General features: G+C 39.8%; 1 protein-coding gene across 1 annotated transcript in view; it reads left to right on the top strand.

The window, feature by feature from the left end:
* The window catches only part of LOC126481984 (nephrin-like), a 460,432-nt gene that overhangs the window by 223,463 nt on the left and 220,086 nt on the right, over positions 1-16,883 (top strand). The window contains exon 6 of the mRNA XM_050105949.1: positions 10,647-10,806. Within this exon, the coding sequence (XP_049961906.1) occupies positions 10,647-10,806 (160 nt within the window). The remainder of the gene's footprint in view (positions 1-10,646; positions 10,807-16,883) is intronic.

Below are 16,883 nucleotides of genomic sequence, written 5' to 3'. Positions count from 1 at the left end.
AACCACTGCGCCACCTCGCTCGGTATATCGAAGTCATCCGGTTCCGATAACCTACATTCTTGGGCCTGAACTGAAAATCTTTGCTCAAAAGATGTTTAGGTAAATAACTGCAGTTGGTGATAAATTAAACGCTGTCCCTCCATCCATCTCCTCCCCCCCCCCCACCCGCGCCGCTGGCGCCAGGATGTAGAAGCCACTATTTAATGAAGGCAACGGGAGCAAACGCAACCGTGATTAACTGTCAACGACGGTATCAAATTCAGTACAAGAAAATAAAAATAATTTTCGTGAAAAAGTCTGACAAAACCCCTAGACACATATTTAAGAGACAAAGAGATGAAATGACAGCAAGTAGGAACACACAGTGATCTTAGACTCCCCCCCCCCCCCCCCCCCCACCCATTATGTTAAGAACGCAGTTTAATACAGTCGCTTTGGAAGCACAAAATTAAGCAACGTATTTATTCATTCATATACAGACAAATCTACTAACTGTGGTGAATGAAAACCAATTAAACAAAAAGCTTTAGTGCGATTCACCATAGGAAATAGTTTAAAATGAAATTTTTACTAGCGAAAGGCCTGATAAAGTGATAGATATGGAACGTAGAGATAATTTGACAGTGTCAACGGTTTCTTATCCCTTTACTTGTGCCATGTTCCAACCAAGCAACATCAAATTGCATGCTGTTTTGTGCAACATGTATCCAGTTTCATCCTTGGATGGACCTTAATTTTTGCGAGCAACATTTAAGCTCTGACATAGTTTTTTGAACTCTGCTGAAGTTTCTAAATAATGTGCATCTTTAGCAGACATCGTGTGAGGTTACGTGAGTATCAGGTGCCTGTGCGGTTGCTTCTTTCGAATATTACTGCCGTTTTTCCTGTGTAGACTAAGCTACTTATAAACGGTAAGAGGAAGTCTTGCAAATAGGTTATTGGAGAAACGTGTTGACAAATACTTACTTGCAACTTTCCAAATGGTCTGATCGTTTCTGAGAAGAGGAAGCCTGACTTTGAAGGAAACTTCAGCTCCAGTGCCAGTGAATTACGTACGATACTACAGGTTGGCGCACTGACCAGACTAGGGCCGCAGGGGAAAATCTGAGCTTGGCCTTCAGGGGTATTCGACTATAAGTGTTGGAAAATATGGAACTGTTCGGTATTTTACATGAAAAATGAACTTTTTGAGACTTTTACATGAAGTAGTGCAAAACGTGAAAATTTATTCTGCTACAGGAACAACATTGTAATATTTAGATCGTAGCACCGGCGTATCATTTGTGAGCAACGATACAAAAAGGCAACATACCGTATTTTGAAAAAACGGTATATCAGTGTGTCGACATGACAATATACGTCTAGTTTAAATAACGCAGTATCTTTTGTTCACAATATTTCTGTATGTGCCAAATAAGGGATTAATAACGAAGCATGAAGGAATGATACTGGGATATTGGGGAAAATATAACTAACTGATAAGAATTTAAAAATGAAATATGCATATATTTTTCACCTAAAATTGAACTGACGTGAGTGGCCCAGGCTTACAATAATGAAGGTGGTCCTACCAAGAGCAACAACAATTACAACCAGTTGCCACCATCGATGCTACGTTGATGCTAAAGTTGGCGTATTTTGTCCTCGCACCACTGATCAGTCTCACAATCAACAAGGAATCGTGAGGGTGATAAGTTGGCTTAGACCTCATTTGCAGACCACTAAGAAAAACTAGGAGCTTCATCTCAATTCCGCTTTCAGCCTAATCACACACGTTGCTATTATTTTGAAATTGCAGCAGAGCATATGTCTAGCTCAAATCTACGTTCTAAGATCTTTTAATGCAAAAGGTTGATGCTCGCCAAAATCATTTCAATGAATGTTTGTTTTTACATGCAACAAACAATTAGCTGTAATATCCATATAGAAAATTCCATACAAACTTTCAGTTGGCATTGTTTATTAATAAATGGAAATTCATTACCTCCACAATGCGGAGATGTCAAACTACCAATATGCTTATGAGAATATTCCATACAAAATGAGAATATCGCTAGAAAATTCGCATTACAAACTTTTCGATACCTAGTACTCTCTTTCTAGAGAAAGTCTCCGTTTCTCTGAGGATACTAACCATTTTTCTGAAATACGGCGTTAACAGAAGGACTTTTGATGGCCATGATGAGCCTGATTTCTTTGTAAAATACACTTTCCTAATCGATATGACTGCGAATAATATGTTCAATACTGATGTTTACTCTTTACCATCAAAATGAGGAAAAATTACGAAATCCAATTATAACGTGTAAATCATTGTTATCAAAAGGGCCAGAAAGACGCAGATGAATATCTTCTATAAAATAAAGATCATATTCAACAGAATGAATTTCCGTACTGTATATTAGGCCTATAGAGAGGAAATATGGACCGGAAATGCTCAAATATTCATCCGAAATATAAAAATCTACACACTGATACGGTATCCACCCTTGTTCGAAGAATCTGATTAACAAATGTTTTCCACATCAACACATAACCGTACGTGTACCATCATATCGCTAGCTAGTGAGTTACTACACTTTTGTAGCCTTCTACCACTGAATTTTCTATCACTTTACAGTCAGTTTTAACATCTTCCACCAGTAGCTCCATAAGGATGACAAATACATGGTGCAGATGTACTACCTGAACCACTGAGTCCGCTACTGAGCCAGATAACAGCATGAACTGATGATAATGGATGGAGTTTCTCATTGTTTTGTTCCTTTAAAACAAACTTGAAAATTGATACCTGGTGCGATGTGGCACTGATTACTTTTTTATTTTTACCGAGCTTTCTCATTCTTGTTACGCTTCTTTCCCTATATAGCTATACCCACCTTTGCAGCTTCCTTTATACATTTTGACGTAGACCTATTGGTGTATGTTGTTGTTGTTGTTGTTGTTGTTGTTGTTGTTGTTGTTGTTGTGGTCTTCAGTCCTGAGACTGATTTGATGCAGCTCTCCATGCTACTCTATCCTGTGCCAGCTTTTTCATCTCCCAGTACCTGCTGCAACCTACATCCTTCTGGATCTGTTTAGTGTATTCATCTCTTTGTTCCCCTCTACGCTGCCCTCCAATATTAAATTGGTGATCCCTTGATGCCTGAGAACATGTCCTACCTACCGGTCCCTTCTTCTAGTCAAGTTGTGCCACAAATTTCTCTTCTCCCCAATTCTGTTCAATACCTCCTTATTAGTTATGTGATCTACCCATCTAATCCTCAGCATTCTTCTGTAGCACCACTTTTCGAAAGCTTCTATTCTCTTCTTGTCCAAACTATTTTTCGTCCATTTTTCACTTCCACACATGGCTACAATCCATACAAATACTTTCATAAACGAATTTCTTACACTTAAATCTATACTCGATGTTAGCAAATGTCTCTCCTTTAAAAACACTTTCCTTGCCATTTCCAGTCTACATATATCCTCTCTACTTCGACCATCATCAGTTATCTTGCTCACCAAATAGCAAAACTCCTTTACTACTTCAAGTGTCTCATTTCCTAATCTAACTCCCTCACTATCGACCCGACTTAATTCGACTACATTGCATTATCCTCGTTTGGCTTTTGTTGATGTTCATCTTATATCCTCCTCTCAAGACTCTCTCCATTCCGTTCAACTGGTCTTCCAAGTCCTTTGCTGTCTCTGACAGAATTACAATCTCATTGGCTAACATCAAAGTTTTTATTTCTTCTCCATGGAATTTAATACCTACTCCGGATATTTCTTTTGTTTCCTTTAATGCTTGCTCAATATACACATTGAATAACATCGGGGAGAGGTTATAACCTTGACTCACTCCCTTCCCAACGACTTCTTCGCTTTCATGTCCCTCGACTCTTAATGAACTGCCGTCTGGTTTCTGTGCAAATTGTAAATAGCCTTTCGCTCCCTGCGTTTTACCCCTGTCACCTTCAGAATTTGAGAGAGAGTATTCGAGTCAGCATTGTCAAAGGCTTTCTCTAAGTCTACAAATGCTAGAAACGTAGGTTTGCCTTTCCTTAATCTATCTTCTAGGATAAGTCGTAGGGTCAGTACTGCCCCACGTGTTCCGTTATTTCTATGGAATCGAAACTGATCTTCTCCGAGGTCGGCTTCTACTAGTTTTTCCATTCGTCTGTAAGGATTTCGCGTTAGTATTTTGCAGCCATGAGTTACTAAGCTGATAGTTGGGTAATTTTCACATCTGTCATCACACGCTTTCTCTGGGATTGGAAATAGTATATACTTCTTGAAGTCTGAGGGTATTTCACCTGTCTCATACATCTTTCTCACCAGGTAGTAGAGTTTTGTCAGGACTGGAAAATCATCTACTCCCGGGCCCTAGTTTCGAATTAGGTCTTTCAGTGCCCTGTCAAATTCTTCACGCAGTTTCACATTTCCCATTTCATCATCTACATCCTCTTCCATTTCCATAATACTGTCCTCAAGTACATCGCCCTTGTATAGACTATATACTCCTTCCAACTTTCGTCCGTCCCTTCTTTGCTTAGAACTGGGTTCTCATCTGAGCTCTTGATATTCATACAAGTGGTACTCTTTTCTGCAAAGGTCTCTTTAATTTTCCTGTCGGCAGTATCTATCTTATCCCTAGTGAGATAAGCCACTAAATCCTTACGTTTGTCCTCTAGCCATCCCTGCTAAGCCATTTTGCGCTTCCTGTCGATCTCATTTTTGAGACGTTTGTATTCCTTTTCGCCTGCTTCATATACTGAATTTTTATTTTTTCTCCATTCATCAATTAAATTCTATATTTCTTCTGTCACCCAAGGATTTCTACTGGCCCTCTTCTTCTTACTTACTTTATCCTCTGCTGCCTTCACTACAGCAACCCTCAAAGCTGCCCATCGTTCTTCTACTGTATTTCTTTCCCCAATTCCTGTCAATCGTTTCCTTATGCTCTCCCTGAAACTCTGTACAACTTCTGGTTTAGTCAATTTATCCAGGTCCCATCTCATTAAACTCCCACCTAGTTGCAGTTTCTTCAGTTTTAATCTACAGTTCATAACCAATAGATTGTGGTCTGAGTCCACATCTGCCCCTGGAAACGTCTTACAGTTTAAAACCTGGTTCCTAAATCTCTGTTTTATCATTATGTAATCTGATACCTTCTAGTATCTCCAGGCTTCTTCAATGTGTACAACTTTCTCTCATGATTCTTGAACCAAGTGTTAGCTGTGATTAAGTTAAGCTCTGTGTTAAATTCTACCAGTCGGCTTCCTCTTTCATTTCTTACCGCCAATCCATATTCACCTACTATGTTTCCATCTCTTCCTTTTCCTACTATCGTATTCCAGTCACCCATGACTATTAAATTTTCGTCTCCCTTCACTATCTGAATAAATTTTTTATCTCATCATACATTTCATCAACTTCTTCGCGTTCTGCAGAGCTATTTGGCATTCAAACTTTTACTACTGTAGTAGGCGTAGGCTTCGTGTCTATAAGGCCACAACAATCCTTTCACTATGCTGTTAGTAGTAGTTTACCCGCATTTTTTTATTTATTATTAAACCCGCATTACGCCTATTTGATTTTGTATTTATAACCCCGTATTCACCTGACCTTAAGTCTTGTTCCTCCTGCCACCGTACTTCACTAATTCACACTATATCTGACTCTAACCTATCCATTTCCCTTTTTAAATACTTGCTCGAGCGTTAGAAAAATATTAAGACACAGAGTGTGAAGACCCTTTTTTCAAACGCCTCGTATATTACTGAAATACTGAATACTGTTGTGATGATAGAAGGCGCGTAAATTAAGTAATCGTGTCTAGCACTACGGTATTATATTTTCATGTAGTATTATTTGGCAATGTATTGGTTTTTACAGTGTTATATTCACTTCACAATTTCTTTCCTGCCACTCTGAAGAAAATGTTATCTATTGAACTTGACTGTGTACTCTCACACATCTCAGTAGACGTTATTGGTAAAATAGTAGGACTGTTGGTACAAAATAAAGGTAGATACAAGGCTCTGAGTGTGGGTCGTGAATCTCCATGGATAACATAGTCGGTAAGCGCAGTGTTCGTGAAAGATTAGTTTCTGAGTTCCAGTCCAGCATACGGTTTTAATACGCCAGCGTATCTCACAACGCTTCTCCATCCGCTGAAAAGATTTGTTCTTTTACAAGCCCACTTTCGACAAATAACACCTCTTGTTAGGTGAGTAGTGACATTAAAGCATTGCGCACTTAGTAACACGTTGATACTGATCGGAAACGGTTATTCTAATTTTTATTTGAACCGGAGATTTGTAGAAGAGGCTGAAGTAGGCAGCATAACTACCACATATTTGTTGTATTCAGTTACATAAATGTCTTGGTACTGACAGGTATCGTACTTATTACAGAATTATATCTCATTTCACAACATACTAATCGGATTTCTAATCCTGTGAAGATGTTACCACTTGAGTGACCCGTAAATAATGAAAGTATTCCAGAGTAGTTGGTTTTCAGCCTACAGGTTTCGGTACAGTTGAGGCAGTATAATTTGTAGCGTCGTAGTAGAACTTGAATACTGTCTAAGTAAATCGTCAGAAAAATCAATGTGTGTGGATGTGACACAGAAATGCGGAGTAGGCCTGTTACTACTGTTTATTTGAAGTGATATGAAGCTGTTATTATTGTGACAATGAATACCACAGCATATATCTCAGCAGAAAGGAATGGAACTCTTTATGAAAGGTAATAATTCAGAACTGGCAGATAAATATTGGAAGAACAAAGGTAACTGGGATGAAATTTTGGATAATGGAAGAAGTAATTCAATTCATCTTCGAAAGAAGGCGATACAAAAATATTCAAGAATAAGTAAACCAAAAGAAGAAATGACAGAAAGATAAAGGGAAACGGATGCAGAACAAAAGTGGAGAAATGGAAATGGCTTTTGGAAAGACAAATTAAGCATATAATATAATTAAAACAAAGTTCGTGGAAATAAATGCATTAAGAATGCAAAAGAAACTCGACGCAGAGGAGATAATTGTTAGGCAGATAGAGCACACTGAGGGCCTGACGGCTCCGCTTTTGCTCGTCTAAGGGAAGATCTTATTACGTAAAATGCATCAGTTTGATTTACAATAAAACTGTGGGATGGTTACTGGCAATTGGTAGGAATTCGAATTGATACGTAGAAACATAAATGCAGGTTTTAAATCTCTAAGGTAACTACACGTGATTTAAGTTTTCACAAATCACATTTATTGCCCAGTCAATAAATATTATTGTCTCTGGTGATCAACCTACCAGTACCACGGCAACAAATAATGTGATTCGTGCACCAAACGGTGGATAACAACAGACCATAAATTTAATAAATTAATAACCTAGCCGGAAGAATAACAGACTATGTTCGAAGCTACGAATTACGACAAGTTGTCAATTAGATATGAAATTCAAATAACGTTGTCCGCTAACTGCTCCGCCACACCGCAAAATTGTCAGAATCGTAACTGATCCTGAGTAATTGTAAGTCTTGCGACTCTCCCAGATACTAAGTCGAAAACTGCACAAAATTTGTTAGAGTCCACACGGAACGAGAAATATTTTCAGACACGGAAGTCGCAGCTGGACCACCGCTCATATCGACCTACAGACCTCAGACCAGACAGACCGACCACCAGGCTGCGAGAACCAGACAACCACGAGTGTTGTTACTGCCAACACATACTATCATGCTATCAGTGTATTTGTCTTCATATATAAAATGCTGAATTTAATCAATTTCCAGTTAAATCAAATCTTTCATCTTCTCAGAGTTATCGATCGTAAGATAATCGCAGTCGACACGCCTCTTCGGAAGCAACAGTTTGAACTCTCCACTTCCTTTGTGACATGATTACATTAAAAGTTATAAAGTGCTTAAGTTATAAGTACATATATTTTACTCTGTAACTACTTTTATACAAAACACGCAGATGATATCTTTATATCATGTGATGAGTAATAAAACGCTCTTTCATATGATAACTCGTGTCTTTCTCTACACACTATGGTTTGGGCTGGACGTGCGCAAGTGATTACAGGCAATTTAGGCTTTCCACCGGCCAGTGCCACTGACTTTAGGGACTTGCTAAAAATCGCACACGTGTTCCGCACTCCGCTTTGCGAAAGCGAGACGTTGAACGGCGGAAAACGTAGGTTCCGTGAGGCGAGAGTCGTGAATCCATCCCATAATAGCTGCATGCGCAGTTCAAGTTTGGCGCTTTACCTTTACAACTAATTCCTTGAAACAACATCTCGTGTTACAACATGTACATCGCATTCGTAAGAAGAACTTTTTCGACCCTATAGAAACAAAGATTTGAAGTATTCAGTATGTCTACAGAGTCTTCATTAATACGTTAACCCCAGGATGCATCAAAGAGGTCTTTTGGACCCGGCAACCTTCCACTTTATCAATAAAATCGCTTAAAAATTGTTCATTTTAGTTTAAAATCTGTGTAATCCTTGGAAAAAATGGCTTTTTTTTAAAGAAAACATTATTTGGTGCACGTCTAATCATCTATTTTTCTTTACTAATTTTTTAATGCACACATCTAATGCGTGGGAGGACTCCTTACGACCCATTAGCTAACAAGCCATCTTTCAAATGATTTATTTATCTTTGGCCTGAACACAACATTATCTTGGCAAGATTACTGATAACAATCAATGGTTCGGCAAGTATTTACTCATTGTTGGAAACTCAGAAGTGCTGAAGAGGCTGCAGCAAAGATTCTTTTTTGACATAAGCGAATTCTTTCAGCCCATAACAGTTTCAGGTGAGCATAAGTTTAATTTCATGAACTGAATGACTATGAACGATACATTTACCCTTTGCTTACAGCACATATTACATTACATCTGTTTCAAACAAAAAGAACATCTGAAGTCAGCACAGGTGGCCTCAATTCTAGTTAACGGTTCGTGAAAAGCTTGAAGATAAAATTCTCTTAGACTGTGATTTAGACACTCATGGAGCCTAGGATAATAAATCTGCAACTTGCAGCATTCGAAGCGAAGACTAATTACAACGTTAATTTCTGTTTTGGTCGTTATGGAAGTGAGTGGCGCCACATACCGTCTCCACGAACTAGATTTCTAGTACAAAGTAACATGAAAATTCAAAGTGAACGATTAACAGGTATTATAGATGTTGCTTCAAGAAATTCATGGGACAATTTTATATTCGAGAAGTTCGTGCGTTGTATAAATTATAAACGCAGACACATTCGTAGTATCAAGAACACAAAGGCAATATATTACAGCTGAGGAGGTGAATGCTTTTTTTGGACCCTGATCGGACAAAATAAATCAGTTTGGCTTCTGCTGTAAAAAAAAAGCAAATTTGGGAGAACCCTCAACAGTTACTGTTATAAATAGGATTTTTTCAGGAATAACATTATTTGAAGAACTTTTGCAGGGAAAGTTTACAGATATGGTAACTTTGAAAGAGAACAACATGGAAATTCCATCAGAAATGAGTCCTTCCCTATAAACAGATGTCAGGTCCTCATCACATGCTTTCAAACACAGTTAGACAAATATAGATTGCGTGGTTAAAAAGAGCCAAAATATCGTACTGGTAAGTTCTCTGCACCACGGTGCCACAAAAGAGAAAGGGCCTAAAAAGGAACCATAGTTCAATAACAAATTTAAATCGGGAGTTTATTCTCTTGTTCAGAATCCAATATCATACAAATGCAAGAAGCAGCCAAGATGTTAGCCCTTAGAGTTACGGACAAACGTAATAGATATAGGACCCATTTTCACAGCAACATCCAAAATATCACAAAGGTAGATCTGATAAAAGGATATCTTTCCTCCAGGTCATTAGTACAACAAATATTATGTACTCATATGGAGAAATGACTCAGCAACCCATGCCTCCAGAGGAATGTTTCACAAGGCATAGATGTGACGTTACTCACAAAAAAGCGAGTACTAGAGCATCACCAAAAGAAGTAGTTACGTTTGCTGAGATAGATCAGAGAGAAAAAGTTACCAAATAAGCAGAAAATGCACAAAGCGTGCTGCCAAAGACATATTTTTATCATTCTAAACTAAAATATACTTTTTATACTTCACGTAAATGTGTAGGCAAGGTCTAAAGTTTTATAATATCCCCAACTTTGTAGCCTTCTGAAGATGACAAATTTATTTGTCGGAACCGGTAAGGCATAATAAAACGTATTTGCAACTGATCACCGAAATTTATTCTAAAAAATTAATTATAATGAACCGGATAATTTTCCTAAACAGAACTTCTGCAAAAGCCCCTGTAAAATTGTAGGTTTGTTGCTTAATCTAACAAAAATTACAACACATTTCATAAGATTATAGTTCGTGTGTTAGAATAAAAGTCACAGTATTATAATAAATCCTTCCTTACTCGTTTTGTCACCAAACCCTTCAATAAATAATATTTTTGTCTGTTGTGAGGTAAGGGTCCCGTAGACCCCACTTTTGTGAGTCCAGCCACCCTTGCATCCAAGCATTAATAAAGCGATACAATATCCATCGTGGCATTCTACTTGTCCACGCATTACGTCAGTGAAAGCGAGACACAATGGCAGACAGCAAGTAAGCGGTCACCTTCTCTCCAACAGGGCGAGGTGATACTGCACAACACGTCGGCGGGCGTGATTGTCAGCAGCAGCCACCTGGCCCTGCAGTCGGTGACCCGCAAGCAGGCCGGCAGCTACTCCTGCATCGCGTCCAACGTCGAGGGCGACGGCCGCAGCAACGTCGTCAACCTCGCCGTCAAGTGTGAGTGAAACATTCAAGCTTGCTTCATACTACCACTCAGGAAACCCTCAGCTACACCCAGAGGCCGGGTTTCTTAATTTTTCATCTTACAATTGGTACCCACATGAGTGACACTGACTGTTATAGAACTTCGTTCCTTTCGGCAAAATATCACTGTAGACTGGGAATATTAGAGCACAAGCGTTCTTGCTCGGGAATATTTGTGAGAGAACTTCTAGTAATGGCACTGCCCTGATGTTGTTCCTGTTGTTGTGGTCTTCAGTCCAGACACAGGTTCGATGAGCTCTCCATGCTACTCTATCCTGTGCAAGCTTCTTCATCTCTCACTACCTACTGCAACCCACATTCTTCTGAATCTGTTTAGTGTATTCATCTCTTGGCCTACCTCTACGAGTTTTACCCTCCACGCTACCCTCCAATACTAAATTGGTGATTCCTTGATGCCTCAGAATATGCCCTACCAACTGATCCCTTCTTCTAGTCAAGTTGTGCCACAAAGTTCTCTTCTCTCCAATTCTGTTCAGTACCTCCTCATTAGCTATGTGATCTACCCATCTAATCTTCAGCATTCTTCTGTAGCACCACATTTCGAATGCTTCTATTCTCCTTGTCTAAGCTATTTACCGTCCACGTTTCACTTCCATACATGGCTACACTCCATACAAATACTTTCAGAAACGACTTCCTGACACTTAAATCTATACTCAATGTTAAGAAATTTCTCTTCTTCAGAAATGCTTTCCTTGCCATTGCTCGTCTACGTTTTATATCCTCTCTACTTCGACCATCATCAGTTACTTTGCTCCCCAAATACCAAAACTCATTTACTACTTTAAGCGTCTCGTTTCCTAATCTAATGCCCGTTGCATCACCCGATTTAATTCGACTACATTACATTATTCTCGTTTTGCTTTTGTTGATGTTCATCTTATATTCTCCTTTCATGACTCTGTCGATTCCGTTCAGCTGCTCTTCCAGGTCCTTTGCTGTCTGACAGATTTACAATGTCGTCGGCGAACCTCAAAGTTTTTATTTCTTCTCCATGCATTTTAATTCCTTCTACTAATTTTTCTTTTGTTTACTTTACTGCTTGCTCAATATACAGATTGAATAACATTGGGGAGAGGCTACAACCCAGTCTCATTCCCTTCCCAACCACTGCTTCCCTTTCATGCCCCTCGACTCTTAAACTACCGTCTCGTTACTGCACAAATTGTAAATAGCCTTTCGCTCCCTACATTTTACCCCTGCCACTTTCAGAATTTGAAAGAGTGTTCCAGTCAACATTGTCAAAACCTTTCTCTACGTCTACAAATGCTAGAAACTTAGGTTTGCCTTTCCTTAATGTACGAGGCCTGTCCAGAAAGTAAGTTCCGAAATCGAAGCCATAGTGAAAATCAGAAATGTTTTATTTGTAACAGTTAGCTACACCCTCCAGCTGCTTCTCTACGTAGTCGCCATTCTGACTTAGACATGTGTCGTAGCGTTGTACGAGCTTTCCAATACCCTCATCATAGAAGACAGCCGCCAGTGCTTCCCGCCAATTCTCTACACTGGCCTACAGCTCGTTTTCTGTGCCAAAATGTCGTCTTCATAGCCAGCTGTTCATGTGAACAGAGAAGAAACCCAGAGGGAGTCAATTACGGGCTGTATTGTGGGTAATCAAACATTTCCAATTGAAAACGATGCAGGAGCATCTTCATTGCCCCTTCAGAATGCGGCTGAGAATTGTTTTGAAGAAGAAACCGCACAACAGTTATGTAATGTTGGCTGCATAGCTTCAGGCGAAATTCCTCACCAGGCACTCGTACTCGGCGGGAGATATTAATTTCTAGACATCTTTACGCGTCCACTGTCACCTCGGAAATGAAAAGAGCGACGTGATGCTATCTACAGTCATACTAGAGACACTGCCCAAAAAATCTGTGCAAAACTTTATCGGATTTTCATAGTCGTTTCCATTTAGCGACCGATCGGAAGTTACTTTCTGGACACCCCTCGTATTTTCTAACGTAAGTCGTAGGATTAGTATTGCCTGACGTGTTCCAGCATTTCTACGGAATCCAAACTGATCTTCCCCAAGGTCGATTTCTAACAGTTTTTCCATTCATATGCAAAGAATTCATGTTAGTATTTTACAGTTCCCTGGTAATCAATGGAAATCTCTCATAAATCTTAATTGGTACATAAATCTTCATTGGTACTGATGTTTGGTTCTACTTTGTTTAAACTCCCAGCTTTTCCAGTCAAAAATATGAAGTCTGGGTGTGCTTTTGTGCTTGCTAGAATACATGTGGGGCTACTGTCTTTTATTGTTTTGTAGCATTATTATCACACTAGGTGCCGAGGATGGATGAACACACATACTGCTGTGGCAAATAAAATAGTTTCAGACATTGGTTTTACATGTTCGTTCCAAGAAGCATTACAAATATTACACTTATTTGTCTCCAGGTGAACAGTATGGACGATGTTAACTCTAAGGAATTTCTGCGGTGTTTTACGTTTTTAAAAATGATTATGACTGTTTGCATCAAGTAGATATTTATGTTAGCTACAGCAATAAGACTTGGATCCGTTTAGAAAACATCCCAGAATATATTTTTCTGATGTGGTGTGCGTACTGTAAGACCTTCAGTACACACACCATCAGATTATTTGACTTGTTGCTCTAACAAAGTAGGCGAGTGTCAGCAATATGTCTCGTGGTCTAATCGTGGCATGTTTGTCTTCTGCCGCTAGGTCAGACGATAGAAATACCACTTGCATGCTTAGAGTAGTAGATTGATGGAGTCCAACTATAAACAGAACTTGATTAATTTTCACATGCATTTATTAAAATAATAACAAGCACAAAAATTACTTAACTTGGTTCTGGATGCTATTTACAACTGACAATCTGAAATTCCATTGGTATTGGTACGTTAATCTTATCCTCACATATATCTGATACTTGACAAAAGTGTCTATACATTTATCTTCATGGCTATGTACAGGAATATGGTAATCTTATTAAGTGCAGACTGAAACTTGACTATAGACTGGTACAGACAAATGCATACTGACTAATCGGAGGTCTGTATACTCGTTATAATACCTTGCGCATTCAAGTATCACTGCGCGAGTGTGATCCGTGAAGAGAAAAGGTTTTACATTAGCAGCAATCTCATTGGCTGCGTTACATATTAATACGCGGATCGGCGGAAGCAGAATTTGGTCCGTCTCTATGCCAGCGCCATCTCGTAGTGCGGAGACGGAAGAGCGCTGCGCCTACATCTACATCTACATTTATACTCCGCAAGCCACCCAACAGTGTGTGGCGGAGGGCACTTTACCTGCCACTGTCATTACCTCCCTTTCCTGTTCCAGTCGCGTGTGGTTCGCGGGAAGAACGACTGTCTGAAAGCCTCCGTGCGCGCCCTAATCTCTCTAATTTTACATTCGTGATCTCCTCGGGAGGTATAAGTAGGGGCAAGCAATATATTCGATACTTCATCCAGAAACGCACCCTCTCGAAACCTGGTGAGCAATCTACACCGCGATGCAGAGCGCCTCTCTTGCAGAGTCTGCCACTTGAGTTTATTAAACATCTCCATAACGCTATCACGGTTATCAAATAACCCTGTGACGAAACGCGCCGCTCTTCTTTGGATCTTCTCTATCTCCTCCGTCAAACCGATCTGGTACGGATCCCACACTGATGAGCAATACTCAAGTATAGGTGGAACGAGTGTTTTGTAAGCCACCTCCTTTGTTGATGGACTACATTTTCTAAGCACTCTCCCAATGAATCTCAACCTGGTACCCGCCTTACCAACAATAAATTTTATATGATCATTCCACTTCAAATCGTTCCGCACGCCTACTCCCAGATATTGTACAGAAGTAACTGCTACCAGTGTTTGTTCCGCTATCATATAATCATACAATAAAGGATCCATCTTTCTATGTATTCGCAATACATTACATTTGTCTATATTAAGGGACAGTTGCCACTCCCTGCACCAAGTGTCTATCCACTGCAGATCTTCCTGCATTTCGCTACAATTTTCTAATGCTGCAACTTCTCTGTATACTACAGCATCATCCGCGAAAAGCCGCATGGAACTTCCGACACTATCTACTAGGTCATTTATATATATTGTGAAAAGCAATCGTCCCATAACACTCCCCTGTGGCACGCCAGAGGTTACTTTAACGTCTGTAGACGTCTCTCCGTTGATAACAACATGCTGTGTTCTGTTTGCTAAAAACTCTTCAATCCAGCCACACAGCTGGTCTGATATTCCGTAGGCTCTTACTTTGTTTATCAGGCGACAGTGCGGAACTGTATCGAACGCCTTCCGGAAGTCAAGAAAAATAGCATCTACCTGGGAGCCTGTATCTATTATTTTCTGGGTCTCATGAACAAATAAAGCGAGTTGGGTCTCACACGATCGCTGTTTCCGGAATCCATGTTGATTCCTACATAGTAGATTCTGGGTTTCCTAAAACGACATGATACTCGAGCAAAAAACATGTTCTAAAATTCTACAACAGATCGACGTCCGAGATATAGGTCTATAGTTTTGCGCATCTGCTCGACAACCCTTCTTGAAGACAGGGACTACCTGTGCTCTTTTCTCTGTTGTGCTTAGCGGGGCGCGTTTTAATGGGATAGTTGTGTATGCGCTAACTACGCGGAACTATTTACACAACACCTGAACACCACAGAATCAGAGATACATTTGAATACCCCGGTTCTTAGTTCTACATCCACATTTACATTCCTCTTCCACTAGAGACGGTATGGTACATGACGGATATATGTTCTACCACTACCAGTGATTTCCATTTCTGTTACACTCGCAAATAGAGCGAGGGAAAAACGAATGTCTATATGTGTGCATACCAGCCCTACTTTCTCGTATCTTATCTTCGTTCTCCTTACGACAAATTCACGTTGGCGGCAGTGTAATTATTCTGTAATGAGCTTCAAATGTCTGTTCTCTAAATTTTCTCATTTGTGTTTTGCTAAAACAATGTTGTCTTTCTCCTAGGGGTATCCATTAGAGTCCACATACTATCTCCGTAATACTCACATGTTGATCGAACCTAAAAGTAATAATTGTAGCTGCACTCCTCTCAATTGCCTCAATGTCTTTCTTTGATCTGACCTGGCAGGGATCCCGAACACTCGATCAGTACTCAAGAAAGGAGCACACTAGTGTCAGCGGTTTCCTTTGTGGAGGACCTAACTTTCCTAAAAGAAAGCGAAGTCCACCATTCACCTTCTCCTCCACTGTCCTTAAGTGCTCGTTCCATTTGACATCGCTTTGGAACGTTAAGGCTGCATATTTAATCGACGTGAATGCGTCAAGCAGGACACTATTAAGGCCGTGATCGAAAATTACTGGATTCTTATTCCTACACATCTGCATTACCTTCCGTATTTACATATTTTGAATGAGCTGCCATCCATCACATTAATGAGAAATACTGTCTAAGTCATCTTGTATCCTCCTCCAGTCGCTCAACGTCGATACCTTCCCTAACATCGCAGTGTCATCGGCAAACTGCTGCAGATTTCCGTTCACCTAGTCCTTCAGAACAGAGGTTCATACTGATAAAGAATTTGTTTGTGGAATGTACTGTCACAAACAGCTTTTAGTTCATGTATGGTTACACATTGTTTAGTGTGGATAACATTCTTCTTCTTAGGCGTAAAATTGTTTCTGAAGAGACTACACCAATTATATTACCACTCTTAATAATATAAGTATGTGATGTAACTTATAACTAGATTTTCAAGCCACCGACGACTTTGTATGTTCTCTGACGTATGTAGTTTCTTACATTTTGTTATACGTCCTACGTGACAGTCTCTTCAAAAAATGGTTCAAATGGCCCTGAGCACTATGGGACTTAACTTCTAAGGACATCAGTCCCCTAGAACTTAGAACTAATTAAACCTAACTAACCTAAGGACATCGCACATAACCATGCCCGAGGCAGGATTCGAACCTGCGACCGGAGCGGTTGCGCGGTTCCAGACTGTAGCGCCTAGAACCGCTCGGCCACCCTAGCCGGCTGACAGT

The sequence above is a fragment of the Schistocerca serialis genome, chromosome 5 (assembly GCF_023864345.2).
Source record: "Schistocerca serialis cubense isolate TAMUIC-IGC-003099 chromosome 5, iqSchSeri2.2, whole genome shotgun sequence".
NCBI classification, from domain to species: Eukaryota; Metazoa; Arthropoda; class Insecta; order Orthoptera; family Acrididae; genus Schistocerca; species Schistocerca serialis.
The sequence above is the reverse complement of the archived record's forward strand: the minus strand, read 5'-3'. Positions and strand labels throughout refer to the sequence as shown.